An 18,756-nucleotide genomic window follows, 5' to 3' on the forward strand; every position below is an offset into this window, starting at 1 on the left:
ATTATTCAACCTTAAACAACTTTTAAAAAAATCATGCCAAAAATAAATTGATTCCATTGATGAACGATCAATCATAGAATCAAAACGATTTTTATTTTTCATACTGCAATTTTTGTGTGACTCACACTTTCTCAGGCTAAGCCAATTTCACTAACACAGAATTGGTACGAGTTTCTGGTAGTTCATATTTGTTTAAACTTCAACTGTTTTTATTACATTAAAGTACACAAATCCAATAAATCCAGACATAACATTCAAATTTCTAGGTCTGTATAAGAAACAATCAGACCAATTAGGAATAAAAAATTCCGCGGGAGTTTTTTCTCATTGAAATTGTATAAGAAAAATTAGAGAAGGGAAAAAACTCCCGCGGAATTTTTATTCATAATTGGGCTGAATATATTCCAATTTTTAAAGAAAACTAATTTCATTTCACAGATAAATAAGAATGATTTATTTAATTCATAATAATAAAAACACATTAAGTTCAAATAGTATACCCATATCCATTATATAATAAATAATAAAAACTTCAACATACAATTAAAATATAAAATCATTGTAAATATAAATATATGTATCTGTAAGTACTTTGCTGTATATATGGCTAACAATTATAAATGAAAAGGCAAAATAAACACATAATATATGTATGTAAATATGTAATGGCTGGTTTAATCTAAAATAAATCGTTGTAAGTTCAATTTATCGTTTATCAAGATATTGATATAATTTCATGCGGCAATCCTTTGACAATAATGGCACGTTCTCTTAAACCTAAATCACCTCCTATACCTCCAGGTGGCAAGAGAAAATCACAATCCGGATAACCTTTAGGTTGAGCAAATTCTAGTAAATTCGAATTACTATCGCTTAACGATTGCAAAGACCAAACGGCAAGATTTTTGGCTTTTCCATGGCGAGCCAACACGAAAAACTGAAATAAAATGTAAAATTGTATACATACATATTTTATATAAAATACTTAAAAAAAAATATTTCTATTCATACTAACCTCATTTTTATCGGTTATTAAGAAGCCAATAATCAATGACCAGTGGGCTTTATGGCCAAGTTTTAAACAAGGTGAGTGATTGAAATCCGGATCATAACTAAATTATTTGATTTAAATTAAGCTCAAGTTAAGGATATCATATTGGTATTTGTTTAATATAGTTTTCTTAATAAAAACATATTTCTTCAGTTTATTTTCATTTCATCTTTATTCACTTAAATTAATTTAAAATTCAATTTGTTACAAAAGATCTAACCAACACGCATGGGTGGTGACACCAAAATAACTCCATCGCCTCGTACAAATAACATGGGTATGGTTCGCTTGGTAGTTTTATATACTTCTTCGTATGTTTCTTCATCTATTTCAACAGTCGTAACTGTTTCCTCTGCATCACCCAAAACCATATTTAAATGTTGATCAAATGCCTACAATAAATTTAAAAAAGTTATGGTTTCAATTGATTGTTTTATGTATTTTATTTAATCGAGCTGGAACAATTTTAGGCGCAGTTGTAACCATTTTAAACAATCCTATTCTCATTTGGAGGTATACCTATGTCAATTTATCTTAAAGCATATGCGAGGAATATTCCCCAGTGTTAAGTGCTTGACATTGCCAAATGAATATATTTTTTTTTATAAACAATATTTGGCTTAAATATACTATCCTTTTTTTAAATGTTGTCTTCATTAATAATGTATAAGATTCTAAGACTAATGCTGTAAATTGATTTTCCCGCTTTTTTTGAATTAGAAGTTATACAGCAAAAAAGTTGTTTAATTGCCAGTGTTGAAGGTGAAAACGCCTTCATTAAGAGCAATTATTATGCGAAGCCACTTTTTGATATAGACCGAAGGATTAAATCCATCTACCGTCCAAAGGCCGTCTATTAAAACATTTTTTTTTCTATAGGCCTATTTTTGCTAATTGTTTTTGTTGGTATAGATACCTAGAACTTCAAAAGTGTAGACATGAAAAGAATTTTCATAAAATATATAGGTATCTATTGTAATTCACGCCCTTTTAAATGATATAAAAACATTTAAGAAAAATTATTCCAATATTTTTATTTTGGCAATGTACAGAACTTGTTATTTAAAGAAATATAAGAAGAATAATGATGAATTTAATTAAGACAATTGCTATTATTCCTACTTTATTTAATATTAAAAAAAAATATACATATAAATGTAAAAAACAGTAGTACATCTTTTACTTACATGTAGACGTCCTCTCAATTCCCGTTCATTACGCATTTTAACGTAAACTTTCTCATCCAAACTGAGACGTATTAAATCCAAGGGCTCCTTTACCGGCAGAACAACTTGCGTCTACAAAACAAAATGTATTACACCACCAATATTATATATTAATTATGCTCAACTTACTTGTTCTTCTTCTGTCGTCATTTTATTTGAAACAAAGTTTAAATTAAGATAAATTATTAAAGTTATTTGGAAAAAGAACTGACGAAAAAATTAAAAATTTGCAAATAAAAGCGCAGTTCGTTTAGTAAATTGTTTAGAAACAAATAAAACCGACATAACCTCACAATAAGAACTGTCAAACGTTTATAAACAAAACACATTGACTTGAATCTGGCAACACGAGTTAAAAAAACCAAAAGGTTTTTGTCTCGGCTAGAAAAGAGGCCATACTTTTTTAAGTATGTATATGTACTTGAAACTAAAATTTAAAAATAACTACATACTACTAGATTTTTAAATATTTACGTACTTTTTTTTAGTTAATTCATTTACTAATAATCACAATTGTTTACTGTCTGTTACGGTCTTTAGTTTAAAAAAGGATACGGCACAAATATACATGCTCCCTGCTGTAGACTCTCTCTGACCTTGGCACAATTTAAACGACCTTGATGCATTTGGCATTCGATCACATTGTTGTGTTTAGTTGTTTTATTCTTCTGTGGATTCTTTGCCTCCGTGCCATTGGCATTTATAGTGTTTGGTTGGCTAAAGTTGTTGTTATCATTGTTGTTGTTATTGTTGATCATGGGTATATTATCACAAATTAATTCGTATAAATTATTGGCACTAAACATTTCTCCATTATTCGTAAAATGTTTTTGTTGGGCTTCCTGCAAGAGTTGATCGGCCGGTGGTATACCACCCAGTAACATACTTAAAGCTGTTAGGCCACATGTGGGTCCCACCTGTAATATACTGGCAATATTATAGAATTCACATTTCACAGGTGGTCTGTCGGCACAAATTCTGGCCAAAAAACAGGCCTTTTGCAATTCTGGATATTCTAAAGCCCATAAACATTCTTCTAAAAAAGGTTTTTTATTTATTACTGCCATTGAAATCGCTTTATTTTCACATTTCATAAATGTTGGTGATGGTGGTGGGGGCGTTGGTGCAGCGGGCAGGGAGTTCGACATGTGTTATCACTAAATTTATCGTTTCGATGTTATGTAATTTATCACAGCTTTTTTTGATTATTATTAATAATTTCTTACACAAATTTATGTTTCATTTGGTTAAGAGTCACCCGTTCACACAATTTTCTTCACTGCCAATGACAACATTCGTTTTATTCTTCTTGTATTCGTTGTGTCCGCATTGTATTCGCACGCATCAATTTGTTGTTGGTGTCATCTTGGTATGCTTATTCTCTCTAGAAATTTTCTTTAGATTCTAGTTCAAATCGTGAGAATATTTGTTTCTATTGCATTTTCGCGACCTACGCACAATTTAGATTTTCAAAAATAAACAAAAGTGTGTTTGTTTGTTTTTCCTTCCTTCTTTTTTTTCCAATTTGACATATAAAACATATGTTTGTTACAGATGTTTGGTGTTGCCATATGAAAGGCAAAAAGTTGTCATATGCATTTATAAAGTTTACATAATACACTTAAAAAAATTTAATGCAGAAAAAGAGAGAATGTAAAACAAGCTTTTTCCCAAATAATAAAAAAAGATCTAAAATTGCTTATAATTAATGGCATAAATCAAAAAAGGTTATATTTCAGTATTTTTGTTGCTGATTCCTTAATTAGAACAATAAAAACGTTAAACGATATTTTATCCGCCCTCAGTTTAGGAGTTATAGAGCATGATAGTAAAATTTATTAACCCATTGTATCTACAGTATCTGTCAAAACATATTGGAAAATCTCGCGTTATAACATTTTTTCCAATTTCAAAGAAAGTAAAGATTTTAAAAACAACAAATGTATTCCAAAATCAAAAAAAATTTTCTCAGAATTATCCACAACGAAATTTTCTATTTACTATTTGCCATAACTTTAAAATAAAAAGTCCAGTTCAATTGTTTATTAATTTTATAATATGCATTACGTTTTCGTTCTACATTTCATGAATTTTACAGCTTACAATCTATAACGGCTATATTTTATTTATATTGTTACGATTTTACCTTTTAAATATAGTGGTTTATTTCCTTAAAATAAAGCGGGTACTTTTGATTGCAAATAAAAGCAGTTTAGTAGTTTAAAATTGTAACAACTCTTTATTTATTTAAAATGTACAACAACAACAGTTTAATAGTCACTCAGTATTTTTATACACGTTTATAAATTCGCAGAAATACACACACACTTTATAATGTACAAGTATACACTGGTAGTGCAGTTGTTGTTGTTGTAACAGTTCGACTGTACCCGATTGTTCTTTCCTGAAATTATAAGAGTGAATATTTTAATTATTTGTGTTGATGTCAGTAGGTGGAAGTGGGAGCTGGAGAAACTGCGCCACCTCAGTTGGTCTTAACCACAGGTCTATGGGGCGCAAATGTGTAGACCTGGTGGGACAATTAAATAAATGTATTGTATCGTGAGGACTTTGATGACAGGCGGGGCAACGGTTTAAAGTGCCAGGAACGATACGTTCTCGGTAGCAGTTGAGGAAACTGCACCAACCGGCTCTTAATTGTGCTAATATAGTTCTTGTATGCCTTGGTAATTGTCTCTCACAATCCGATATCGCAGGGGGGTGTTCATTTAGGACTCTGTTGCATGTGTAGCCATTAATGGCTTCAGTAACCGCCGTTTGATGCAACAATTTCCGAGCACTTGCAATAGACAATCTGTCGACGTCCGATGGTATGACGTCTTGGATGTCGCTGCGAAAGTGTCGAAAGTCCATCCGGATGTGTCGGGGAAGAGGATCCTGCATCAGAATCTGATGGTTGGGGTGACTCGGCAGATGTCATGCCAACAGGAACTGTCTAGTCAACAACACATTATGTTGTCTGACCGACAGTAACCTGGTCTCCTCATGTAGATGATCCACATTCGTCATCTTGACACAACCGGTTGCGATCCGGAGAGCATTATTTTGGGCCGTTTGTAAACCTCGCCATTGGGTGTCACTGAGGAAAGAGGTCCATACTGGGGCAGCATAGTTGAGAAGAGAGCGACCAATTGCCTTGTATGTCGCTACAATCGTCTCTTTGTTCATGCCCCAAGAGGTGCCAGCTAGAGCTTTAAGGACCTTGTTCCTATTTTTAACCTTTTGGTTGATGTAGGTTGCGTGCCTTGAAAAGTGAAGGAGGCTGTCGAAGACTACCCCTAAAATTTTCGGGTTTTGAACCGTGGGGATAGTTCGACCTTCGACTGAGATGTTGAGCGCCGTCCTTACTTCTTTAGTCCAAGAGGTGAAAAGGGACACCGAGGATTTCGGAGCAGATAACCTGAGTTTGCGTTCCTGAAAAAAGTCTGTTATGGTGGCCAGGTATCGGGTGATTTTGGCACTTATGTCGTCGATGTTGACACCTGATGAAATTATAGTGCAATCATCTGCATACGACACCATAGAGACATTTGGGGGGGGGGGGTTCAGGTAGCTTGGCAAGATATATGTTGAAGAGCATCGGTGATAGTACTCCTCCTTGTGGCACGCCCATCTTTATCTTGCGGTATTTTGATTTCTGGCCTCTGAACTCGACAAACGCATGTCTTCCACATAGATAGTTGGCTATCCAGCGTTTGACATCATTTGGGAGTGTGGAGTTCACGATGTCATTAATCAGTATCGAGTGATCGACCGTATCGAATGCCTTGGATAAATCCAGTGCGGCGACGATGGTACGTTGACACGGTCGTTGCTGATTGAGGCCATTGGCGATCTGGGAGGTTATCTGAGTTAGAGCCGTTGTTGTGCTATGCGCTTCCCTGAATCCAAGTTGATGTGTGGCGAGCGGGAAATGCTCTTTCAGGGTGGGTAATAGTAGGGATTCTAAAATCTTTGCTATTGGTGACAATAAGGAGATGGGGCGGTATGATTCTCCTAGGGTAGCTGATTTTTCCGGTTTTAGAATTGGGATAACTCGAGCCACTTTCCAGATATCTGGAATCACCAAATGGTGAATCGAGAGATTCAGAAGGTGGGTGAGATATTCCAGACCTACTTTACCGAGCTTCTTTAGCATTATCATTGAGATACCATCCGGACCTAGAGCTTTAGAAGGTTTCGATTTGGAGATAATGAACTCGACTCGACTGACGGGAGGTGAAGGAGCGTGGCTGAGGATCTCGAGTAAGATTCTTAGTTCTCCGAACTATAGTCCTTTTGGTCCGGCTCTGCGTGGCGGGGTGTTCTATAAATTGCCTGCAGAATTGTGTTGCGCATTTCTTGGCATCTGTATGTTGCAAGTTATTAAACGCAATAGCAGCGAGGTTTTGATTTCGATTATTGTTTCCAGATAGACTTTTGATAGTAGACCATAGCGATTTAGAGTCTGTTGAGCAATGATTCAGGTGGTCCAACCATTTGTTGCGGCGATGTTCGTCGACGATAAAGTCAATTTCAGCCGTCAACTGCTCAATTTGCTCATTAGCTGGATTGCTAGCACGCAGGAGATCGCGTTCTTGAGCCAATCGTGCTGCCTGTGATGGAAAATTTGGTCTAATATTCGGTATTCTTCCTGCGGGGATAAAGCGCCTTACCGCCTGAAGGACTATCTTTCTAAAGATTGCTTCACCCCTTCTGGCACATGTGGGGGGCGGCAAGTGACGTAGTGTATCGTCTATGTAGTTCGTAAAGCTGTGCCAGTCAGCTTTGTTGTAGTTAACGAACGTGCGCTTATCTGGCTCCACAAAGTCGCTAGACTTCTCTACTGTGATCAAGATAGGGATGTGATCGGAGTTTAATGCCGTTTGGGCTTGCCAGGTGGTATGGGCAAGAAGCGACATGCAGACGATGGAAATGTCTGGGGAGCTTGAACATCGAGCAGTTATTCTCGTAGAGAGGTCTTCGTTAATTGCAGCGAAGTCCGAGTCGTCTATCTGGTCTGATAATGAAATACCGCGTGGATCGTTTGGTAGCTGGGAGTACCAACTCTCGTGGTGAGCATTGAAATCACCAAGTATTATTCTGTTATCTCCTTGCAAAAGGTGTGCTATGCTGGGATGATAACTAGTCCCAATGCTGTTTACGGGTGGAATATATACATTAGAGTGACAGCCGATTTTTTTTTTTTAGATTTCAAAGAGTGCCGGGTGGAATATTGTGACACTAGGCCTAAATGTTAAGTGCTGAAAATTTGAGCCAAATCGGGCAACGATTTCTGGACGCGCATCGAGGTCAAAGTTCAGATATATGCAAAATTATACTATTTATATGGGATAAATAGGTGAAACTCGTTAAATTTCTGCATTGTTTTCTAGAAATGTATAGATTTATTTATATTAATGAATATTACATAAAAAAATTTTTTTTGGAAGTTAACCCTGCATCTCCTTTGTGTCAAAATGACTCAAAAACTGTATTATCGCCAAAATTCGGAAAAAATGCAAATTTTTCAGATATTTTAAAAATTTTGCTACTAAATAAATACTTTTGCAATTGAATGCAAAAGAATCGAAATGTGTACGTAATTATCGTTGTAATGAGATATAAGTGACAAAATTTGGTTAAAAAATGTTAAAGTTATTACAAATTCGCCAGACCATTAACGTGTTTCAGGCCACTTGAACAAAAAATTTAGGAAAAAAAATTAATATATTTCGAGAAAAATTAAAATAAAAGCTCATTTTTACTTAAAATATGTCCATATTTACTTGTATATAAGTTTTTGTCTTCGTAGGATACCGTTAACCTATTCGCAGGTATGGCCAAAAAAAATAATTTTTTTTTAACAGCTGTTTCAAAACTCCATTTTCAAATTTTTAAAAATTTTGTTAAACAAATTTCAGATTTTTTCGATCATCACATTGGGGTTTATTGAGATCAAAATAGGGAATAAAAATATGAAAAAATTATGTCAATACCTCTTACAGTTTTTCCGTACCTGCGATTGAAATTTTGCGTTTTTCAAGAAAAACTAATTTTTTGTCCATATTTAGGCGAATGAGTCCAATTTCCTTACTGTTATAAATTTTAAGTAAAACCTATTCATAATATTATAGTCCTTATAATTTTAAATATGTTCTGAAAGTTTTACTAAAATCGGAAAACGATTACCTTTGAATCGTGAAGGTCAAAGGTCAAATTTTTCAATATTTGGAATTTCTAATGAAAAGATAGCGAAATGTTACATATTTTTGGGCCGATTTTCATGAAACTTGAGGAAAATATAACATAAAGTCCAGAATTTAAAATAACAGCACAAAAATGGAAATTAACCCTTGGCAGCACTTGGGGTCCAAATTATTCTCAACTTTTAAAATCAAGAAAAACACAACCATTTTGACCCCAAGTGCTCTTAAAGGTTAAAATTCATTTTTGCACTGTTGTTGTAAATGCTAGACCCCAATATATATTTTCCTCAAGTTTCATGAAAATCGGCCCAAAAATATGTAACATTTCGCTATCTTTTCATTAGAAATTCCAAATATTGAAAAATTTTACCTTTGACCTTCACGATTCAAAGGTTATCGTTTTCCGATTTCAGTAAAACTTTCAGAACATATTTAAAATTACAAGGACTATAATATTATGAATAGGTTTTACTTAAAATTTATAACAGTAAGGAAATTGGACTCATTCGCCTAAATATGGACAAAAAATTAGTTTTTCTTGAAAAACGCAAAATTTCAATAGCAGGTACGGAAAAACTGTAAGAGGTATTGACATAATTTTTTCATATTTTTATTCCCTATTTTGATCTCAATAAACCCCAATGTGATGATCGAAAAAATCTGAAATTTGTTTAACAAAATTTTTAAAAATTTGAAAATGGAGTTTTGAAACAGCCGTAAAAAAAATTATTTTTTTTGGCCATACCTGCGAATAGGTTAACGGTATCCTACGAAGACAAAAACTTATATACAAGTAAATATGGACATATTTTAAGTAAAAATGAGCTTTTATTTTAATTTTTCTCGAAATATCTAAATTTTTTTTCTAAATTTTTTGTTCAATTGGCCTGAAACACGGTAATGGTCTGGCGAATTTGTAATAACTTTAACATTTTATAATCAAATTTTGTCATTTATATTTCATTACAACGATAATTACGTACATATTTCGATTCTGTTGCATTCAATTGCAAAAGTATTTATTTAGTAGCAACATTTTTTCAAAAACTGAAAAATTTGCATTTTTCTCTAATTTTGGCTATAATACAGTATTGGGTCATTTTGAACCAAAGGAGATACAGGGTTAATTTCCAAAACTTTTTTTTTAATGTAATATTCATTAATATAAATAAATCTACATATTTCTAGAAAACAATGCAGAAGGTTAACGAGTTTCACCTATTTATTCCATATTAACAGTAAAATTTTGCATATATCTGAACTTTGACCTCGATGCGCGTCCAGAAATCGTTGCCCGATTTGGCTCAAATTTTCAACACTTAACATTTAGGCCTAGTGTCACAATATTCCACCCGGCACTCTTCAAAATTTTAACAAAAATTTTTTTCCATACAACTGATTGTCACTCTAATATACATTGACAATTTCTAACTCAATATCTCCAGTTTTTATTGAGATGCTCATTACTTCCAGGTAGGGGTCAGGAGAGGGGGAGGGAGGTGGTACTGTCAACGTATAATTGACGCTTCGCTTTATGATAAAAGCAAGGCCACCACCATGATCACGTTCCCTGTCTTTCCGAATGATGTTGTAATCACTGGAAGCCGAGAGTCTACAATCCCTGGTTAGCTTCGTTTCTTGAATGGCGGCAATGAGGATGTTATTAACATGCATAAAATTGGTGATTTCCACGACCTTATTTCTAAGACCATTACAGTTTAACTGCATGATCTTAAACGATACTTGGGAATCCCCGATATGCAAAGGCCGCCGGGTATGGTGCTGATGGGGTGGTATATTTAATATACTTGGCAGTTGAGGTGGAGTTCTTGCCGGGGTTTGTTGTTGTAGTAGAGGCAGATGTTGGGGTGTCTGCACAACACTGTGCGGGGTGAATTGCACAGGTGTGGCTGGGGTGGCAACTGTCGCCGGGGGTATGTTTATGCAACAGGGGGCTAAAAAGCTATTACTCCAGTCCTTGTGCGAGCGTAATCCAGAGCATATTCTCATATGGCACCAATTTTTACAGCCATTGCACTGAATTGATGTTATATTCCTTCTAATTACGTCCTGACAGACAGAACATGTCCATTGATTTGAACAGGGTCTGCTGTGTCCGGGGGTTGGGGATTGGACAAAATTTTGTCCGGGGGGTGGAGTTTGGACACGGGATTGTGGGATCGTAATTATGGGGGTAGTGCTGGGGTTTTGAGGCTGCGTACTACAACAAGATCCTACGAAGCTGGGGTTCCAGTCGCGGTGACTGGTGAGTCCTGAGCACCTTTTCAGGTGACACCAGTTATTACAAACGGTGCATTGTACTGAGGTGGTGTTACGCATTATGCGTTGTTGACATATTGAACAGATCCAAATACTGGGACCTGGATTCTGTTCAACGCCGGCTATAATTAAAAGGATTTTGAGCAAAATTGCCGACATGTTTTGCTCACCTGGGGAAAAAACTTTCGGTTTGTACAGCTGTCGCTGAGTTGACAATCTTTGGCCGAATATGATTCGGGTCGTTCCGGAACGGAGATCCAATTGTCGTGGGAACGTGGTAGTGCAGTTGATGTCTTTACTTAACGATGATTCAAATTAGACTCTAAAAGCGCTTATAATAAACTCATTCACAACTGCAACCTCTGCCACTATTTATAGACAGTGTCATCTGCATCTGAGTAGCCTAGATTATTCTTAACGGTTAAAACTCCTATATTCGAATTCTAGAGCTTTCGATATTAATGTTAGCAGCTTAACACATTGACTGCCACGTCGGACACATATGTGTGACACTGCACTATGCGGTTTACGCCACGTCGGACACATATGTCCGACACGACTTTTATTCTCTCTAGCCATGTCAGACAATAGTGCTAGATTTTAAGAATTTTTTCGATGTTGTCTGGAAGTTTCTCATCAAAACTGTAATCTTCACATTCTTCATCACTTTCAGAACTTGTACTGAGTATTTTTTCTAACTCAGTATCCCATAAAAAATTCCAAAGAAAATCCTGTGGCCCCCAGCATCTTATTTGCTGAAAGTGCCTTGGCAGTCAATGTGTTAAACGTTTAGTGTTGACATACTTATAAACAATGCTAATCAATCGAATGCTATCAATATTGTTGATAAGTATAACCTTCTACTGATGGGAATGTTTATATACACGATGAATGTTGCTGGCAGTTGCTACAGACCGTTAGCATCATATTCAAAAGAGTGATACCCCTCCAGTTACTACGTTCTGATAAGTCTCCTTTTTTCGGTATTTTTATAATTACACCTTCCAAGAGTGAGTCTGGTAAAAAATTGGAAGACCAAAATCCATCCAAGAGCGGTAGCCATAGTCTTGAGTTTCTACCTATGTCCGTTATAGACTCTACAACCATCCAACCGATTAGCTCCAAACCGGTTTCATTGGAAAAGAAATTGAAGATGGTTTTAGACACCTAAAATCCTACATTAGGTCCAGTCTTAAATCCGATTTTCGAATTTTCCCACACAAACATTTTTCCCAAATTTTAAGATTTGAAAATTTGTAGTTTTGAAATTTTGTTTGTAGAGGTACCTCACAGTATGTGTAGATCCACTAAGAAGGCATTTTAATTTGGAAAATCAAATTTTAAGGGGGTAAAAATGGGTAAAAAATCGGTATCTCTACATTTCCGGAACTAATAAAGCTAGCACCAAAAATTCGTCTTAATATGAATTTATTCAAAAAGTGGACAGATGTGTGGTACTTTTTGATTTTTAAACTTTTAAAGGAAATAAAACGGACAAAAACTGAGTTTTGGTACTTTTTTGTATTCCATTTTCCAGAAATTAAATTTAAATTGTAGTCTTTATAAAAAAAATCAAATGAATTTTGCAATGGTTCGACTTTAGTCGACCAATTGATGATCCATTTTAAGGCATCACAAGTTCAAAAAAATTTTTTCCCTGTCACATTGTGTCTAAAATTGAGCAAATTAAATTTTTAGAATAAAAGTTTTACAAAAATAAGAATTATTTAGAATTGTTTGGAGATTTACTAGCACTGACCTTATAATTTTGACGAACATTTCATGATATTTTGGTTTATAAATAGAACTAACCAGGGCACACTTAGAAAGGTGACTGCATCACTACAACAATACAAAAACAACAGGTTCTTTGTTTTTGTTAAAAAGTAGGTGAACTGTCAAAGTTGCCTGTTGTTGTTTTTTCTTTTGGGTTTGCTGTATTTTTCGCCACAACAACCAAAAGTGAATTGACAATTCAAACTGAATAAAAAAAATAATCAGCTGTTTCATCGCAGTCACCTCTCTAAGTGTGCTCTGGAACTAACTGTAATCAAATGAGAGCAAAGAATTCATATCTGAACAACGTTTGAGCAACAAGTATTTTTTTGACGAAAAATAAGTGGTCACTAATATTTCACTAATATTTCGACTTTTTCAAATGTTTTCTTCTGTGTTTTTTTTTTTTCTTTTTTTATTTTTATTCAAAATTATAAAATGGTATAAAAACATCTAAATAACCTTATAAATATTTCGAAATGCTTAATTTCGGATCAGTAGACCATTGCTCTTTCATCTGGAATTAAACAAATAAACGAATTATATTTGGCATATTGAAAATAGTTTATGAATTTACCATTATCTTTAACTAAGCGCATTATATACGATTCAGTTTGAGGTCCATACAATGACAATCTTGTAGAGGGTATTTGTGTAGAAGCATCACTCCAACATTTACATTTAATATTATCGTGAGCAAATTCATTCGAAAAATGCGATCGTGAACAACATCTATTGGAACTCGAACGTCTACTAACTGCTCTTTTAGGATTAAACTTACGTTTATTGCTTTTACGGTACTTCAATCGTAAGGGTTTACTTGTAATAACTAGTGGCATCGTATCAGTACTGGGCATTGGTGTTGTTTCGGAAACAAAATAACTACTGGTGTAAGGAAATCCTGGTTTAGAATTGGCATATTTATCGGGAATACGGGTATAACGTTCACATTCACCGTCACTTAATTTATCCCATTCTATTGGAGAGATTGTGTTATATCTTGTCCATGTATATATAGTATTTTTTAATGGTACTTACTGCTCTTTTTATCCATACAGATACCCATATTGTAGTAGCAATCGTTTACCATGGTGTAATTAACTCCATTCCTTGTTACACATACTGGTTGATAGTCTCGAGAGCAATTGTATTTACAGTCTTCACAGACTCCTTCATGTAATTTGGTCCATGCTAAGTTGTGTAAAGAGATAATTATATTAAAATAAAACAAGAAAGAAGGTATAGTCGGTCAAGCCCGACCAATTAATACCCTACACTGAGTAAAAGAGCAAACATTTTAATTTCAATAATGTATTTTCGTCATATAATTATTTGAAATTGTATATACCTATATAAATTAAACAGTTATGACCGATAAAGTCCAATTTGAACCGATTTCAACCAGTTTCAATAGACTTCGTCCATGGGCTGAAACAAATGTACATATGTACCAAATTTGGGAGTTACAAACATCTGCACAAACGCATTATACCCTCCCACTATGGTGTTGTAGGGTATAAAAAACGATTTTTTTTTGAATGGCTTACAAATTATGTTCAGCTCAGTGAATAAATGGTAGGACACTCTAAATATAATTTCGAATATATGTATATAAATAAGGTATAGAGAACAGAAGCTATTAGTTTATATCTGATAAAGTAAGATATGTATATTGGTTCAATGGGGATCCGGGATGCATCGAAATTTATAAATTCTTCTAGGAAATGTCATCCAAAAGTTGTTGACCTAAATAATAAACAAGGTAATAACTTACGTAAAAAATACTTACTATTCTTTAAATAAACATTTGCCGCCATCATTTCACAAATTGTGTCGAATGTTCGAACAGTACCATCTGCTAGCATACCACATATTGAAGTGGAACCAAATTTGCAATCCACAATATTTACTGGAGTCATTTCATTTTTTTGTTGTTTTGGTTTTCTAAGCACTTTTGGTCTACTTGTGGTAGTAGATAATCTATTAGGCATTTGAGTTGTTTCCGTAGATGTGGTAATTGTAGTTGAAATAGTCGTTGCTATTTCTTCATTGTCGAAATCTGGGTTGACCCTTTCAAAGTCGTAATAATATTCTTTATTGTCCTCATCCGTAAATGTGTTTATAGCTAAAGGTACAGATTGTCTATTTATATCGTGTGCAAAATTTCGATCTGTCATATAATTAAAATTCACTCTATCTGTAGCGAATGCTAAGGGTTTAATAACAGATTCCTCGAATATAGGATCTTCAAGTTTATGAGTTTCTTCATCAGTTTCTACTTCTCTCACAGGAATATCAGTTGATGGTGGTAAAGATATAATTTTATTTAATATTTCATCGTAAGCTTTATGCACTGGTATTGGATGCTGATAGCCGGGCGAATCATGATTTAGAAATTGTGCCTGAAATGCTGGTGGCATATAGACATATAAACCATTTGGTGATAAATTTGGTTGATTTTTATAATCCACAAAATTATTTGTATTAAATTCATGTTCATCTGGGTATTGATTGTACAAACTATTTTGATAGCTACGTTTTTTAATCGAATGCGGCTTGGTGGGTTTCTCTTTACGTTCCCGAGCATTTGAATAGTCTTCAGCACACATGCCATTTCTAATAATGCGCCAATCTGTGAGAGATTTTGAAAGTTGATTCATTAACTTTGTTTTATTGTACTATAAACTTACCTCTATTGAATTTAACATTTTCAGCATTCAAAAGACATTCATTTCGAAAAGATGATTTGACACCCATATACGATCCACATACGGATTTGAACACATTTGTACAAGGTATGGGTTTTCTCTTTCTTTTGGGAGCTTGAGAACGTTTTTCTAACGATTTATTTGAGTTCCGAATGTATCTTGGAGGTTGGCATTCGGTTAGGCTGATCTTGAGGTATTCTGACGAATATTAAAAAAATAAAATGAGCTGTTGTTGATGTTTGTGTTTAAATTGAAAACTCTTTAATAATTATTTTCAATATTTTCTAGTGCAAAGGTCTAACTTTGCTGTCTTGGAAAGGGTTAACAATGTTCTAGAAATTTAAAATAACGAACACGTAAATTAGCAACCCAAAGAATCTAAAATTAAATATTAGAAAAACTAAATTTCCTCGAAATCTGCCAATTTCAAATCGGTCTTCACACTAACCCATAATTCTCATTTAACATTTATTAGAATCGAAAACAATTTTTAAATTTCGCTTAAAAAAATCTTAAATTTGTATGTAAAATTTAGTTTTTGAGATATGCATGAAATTGTATAATGTTTTTTGGTAGCAAATTAAAATGGGCCAGACAATTTTTGTAACATATACATAACATTAAACTAGAAATTTCGAATAAAATATTCCTGTAAAAGTTATACGATTTTGCCCAAATTTTCTGCATATGGTTTTTAAATGACGAATAAAAATTTTTAATTTTTCAAAATTCGTCGTAAAACAATAAAGTATCTACTATGAGCCACCAAATCTTTTTATTTATAGCATCAAACAAATAAAAACATTTGGTCAATTCACAAGGTCTCTTATCGTGTCATATTGTCATAATGTCCTAATATTTCACAATGGTTTGAAAATGTTGGTATTGCCTTTCAAGCAAAAAAAATTCCTAAAATAATACTACTGTGTAGCTATGTTTAATGTGTTATCGTAATCAACCAGCAGAGACCTGCATCTACCACAATTTTGGACACCTTATTTGTGCTCTTCAATTCTCTTTTAACAAGAGCCCAATATCTTTCGACTGGCCTTAGCTTTGGAGGATTTGCCTCTCCTGGTACAAATACTACATTATTGTTCTTGTACCACTTAAGACCTTGCTTACCATAATGACAGGATGATGATAATTGAAATTAAACTTAATAACTGACATTCTTTTCAAAGGTAACTTGATCAAAAAAATCAAAAGTTTTAAGGAAAAACGTGAGGTTTTTTCGATCTCACTCCTTAGCTAACCTCAGATCGGGTAGAATTTCGAAAAAGTACAAAAATTACAAAAAGACTTGGGGCCTTGGGGCCACCCTAATGTACATAGTTATATTAATAGGTTATATGTATGTTTCTTATTCAGATCTGTATAGCTTTATATGTCATTGATTACACAAATATTTAAATTATGTAAAATTGTAAAGATTTCCTTTTACAACACATTCAACTTACCGACATTCGTTTGGCAAACATATTTTGTCAATTCACACTGATTGACAAACATTTGTTTTGCATATGTTCTCATATTCCGAACACATATTGGTTTGTATATTTTGGCACAGGAAAATTGACATCCATACATGCAATACTTTAATGGAATCTTTTTAAAACCTTGAAACACAAAAAACACCAAAATTATAATTGATAAAGGTGACTTAAAATAGTTAAGGAAACAAAAGAATAAATTAACACACTTGTTTCGTGCAGCTGCATATCCTTATTCACTTCTTGCAACAAACAACCGTTGGGAAATAAAAATAATTGTTTCTGTCGAATACCACAAACCGGAATACCATCACTGGGACATGATTTTGTTAGTTCATCTAGCAGTAAATTGTTAGATGAATCCGTATAACTACTAGCACGCGCTAGCCACGAAATCGTTAACACAACAAACAACAACAAAGTACAACGAATAAACATTTGTAAAGTTTTATTTTTGTCTACCCCAAATTCACTTTTACGTTCTTCGTTATTCCGTTCTTAGCTATTCTGTTTTCTTTTTTTTTTGTTTTTGTTTTTGTTCACTTTAAACTCATAAACTGTGGAAATGTGGGTGGCGTACGTGAAGTTGTCCGAATGTTACGCGAAAAATTGTTAATACAAACTGTTTGCTTTAATTCGAAGATCAAATGGTTTTATATGTTTAGGGGATTCTCTATAGAAACTATAAACTCTGAACATACAGTCAGTGTACACTAAATACTTACTACCACCGCTACTACTACAAACAACCATCATCATCGTTACCACTACTGTTGCAACAATTTGAGCCAATACATTCATATTAGTTCATGTTCATTATACCCTACACCACCATCGTGGGGAGGGTATTATGCGTTTGTGCTTGCGTGTTTAATTAAGTCGGTAGTAGATCCATTAAGTATACGGATCTACTACCGAATCACTTTCATAGTCGATTTAACGGTGTCCTGACTGGTTGTCCATGTAAACCTTGTGCGCAAAGTACAGGTCACAAGTATGACGATAAATTTGGTACATGTGAATCCTATTGAAATCGATTAATTATTTCACCTTTCCCCCATGCATAATAGGACTTTATAGATCATATATATTTAAGATTTATATATACGGTAAGTCATGTCACTTAAATTTATGACAATCCATCCACCTCCGAAAATCACATTAACGCGCATAAATGTCTCAAAAATATAGATAGCCAAATAAAATTCAACACAAATAACTTCCATTATGCCACCTAATTGTATGAGGATCGGTCCATAATTAGTCATTACTCCCATATAAGGCCCTATTCCCGAAATCACTTTAACATGCACAAACATTTTACAAGTATTAATTCGAGATAAAATTTAACTTAAATAAGTTTTATATACTCATAAATCATGCTACTAAATTGTTATTGCGATCGGTCCATAATTTGCTCATATACTCGGTGTATGGTAGTAAATGGTCGAATTTGACCGACTATACTTACTTACTTGTTTTCTTGTTGCTGCTGTTTTTGAGTATTTTTGCAGCAGTTTTTATTGCAGATGACTATGATGATGACTACGCTGGTATGGATGATGCTGCTGTTTCAGTTGGTATTTGTGGCATTTTCTTTATCACAGCTTGTATGGTGCAGTATTGGTAGTTCGTTAACAGTAGAGAACGACTAATCTTAACTCACCCGCTATAATCTATTAGAACAAGTTGCTGTGTTGGTATGGGAATTCATTTCCCCTGACCAAACAGTTTACGCTAAACTTGCAATGCTGTTTGTTGATGACGATGAAAATACTTAGTTCAGAACTTTAAAGAAATTCATTATTTTATTTTTAAATGTTTTAATTAAAAATTACACATTTCTCATAAACTTGAAAAACGACTTAGTGTGAATCGTAGGCCTTGTTGCGATTCAGTGGTCAGCGTGGAATATGGTTTATAATAATATGTTATTTACATTATTTCTGTAATCTTACCAACTACTGATTGTGATTATTGTGACTTTTTTTTTATAACTTTTTCGAAGAAGGC

General features: G+C 33.9%; 3 protein-coding genes across 3 annotated transcripts; all 3 read right to left on the bottom strand.

The window, feature by feature from the left end:
• Nucleotides 1-425: 425 nt before the first annotated feature.
• On the bottom strand, nt 426-3,762 carry LOC135958348 (actin maturation protease). The gene is made up of 3 exons (XM_065509254.1): nt 2,833-3,762; nt 1,016-1,112; nt 426-937 (listed from the first exon to the last, which is right to left on the bottom strand). The coding sequence occupies exons 1-3, from the start codon at nt 3,423-3,425 to the stop codon at nt 716-718; spliced, it is 912 nt and encodes a 303-aa protein (XP_065365326.1). The 5' UTR covers nt 3,426-3,762; the 3' UTR covers nt 426-715.
• LSm3 (U6 snRNA-associated Sm-like protein LSm3) lies at nt 1,196-2,562 on the bottom strand. The gene is made up of 3 exons (XM_065509245.1): nt 2,407-2,562; nt 2,239-2,349; nt 1,196-1,443 (listed from the first exon to the last, which is right to left on the bottom strand). The coding sequence occupies exons 1-3, from the start codon at nt 2,425-2,427 to the stop codon at nt 1,267-1,269; spliced, it is 309 nt and encodes a 102-aa protein (XP_065365317.1). The 5' UTR covers nt 2,428-2,562; the 3' UTR covers nt 1,196-1,266.
• Nucleotides 3,763-13,036: 9,274 nt separating the features above from the next.
• On the bottom strand, nt 13,037-17,544 carry LOC135953216 (uncharacterized). Its single transcript, XM_065502990.1, has 8 exons — nt 17,469-17,544; nt 16,953-17,126; nt 16,711-16,869; nt 15,233-15,448; nt 14,332-15,174; nt 13,581-13,733; nt 13,120-13,518; nt 13,037-13,059 (listed from the first exon to the last, which is right to left on the bottom strand). Exons 1-8 carry the CDS (start codon nt 17,542-17,544, stop codon nt 13,037-13,039), a joined length of 2,043 nt encoding a protein of 680 aa, XP_065359062.1.
• Nucleotides 17,545-18,756: the final 1,212 nt, after the last annotated feature.

Source organism: Calliphora vicina, chromosome 1, assembly GCF_958450345.1.
Source record: "Calliphora vicina chromosome 1, idCalVici1.1, whole genome shotgun sequence".
Classification (NCBI taxonomy): domain Eukaryota; kingdom Metazoa; phylum Arthropoda; class Insecta; order Diptera; family Calliphoridae; genus Calliphora; species Calliphora vicina.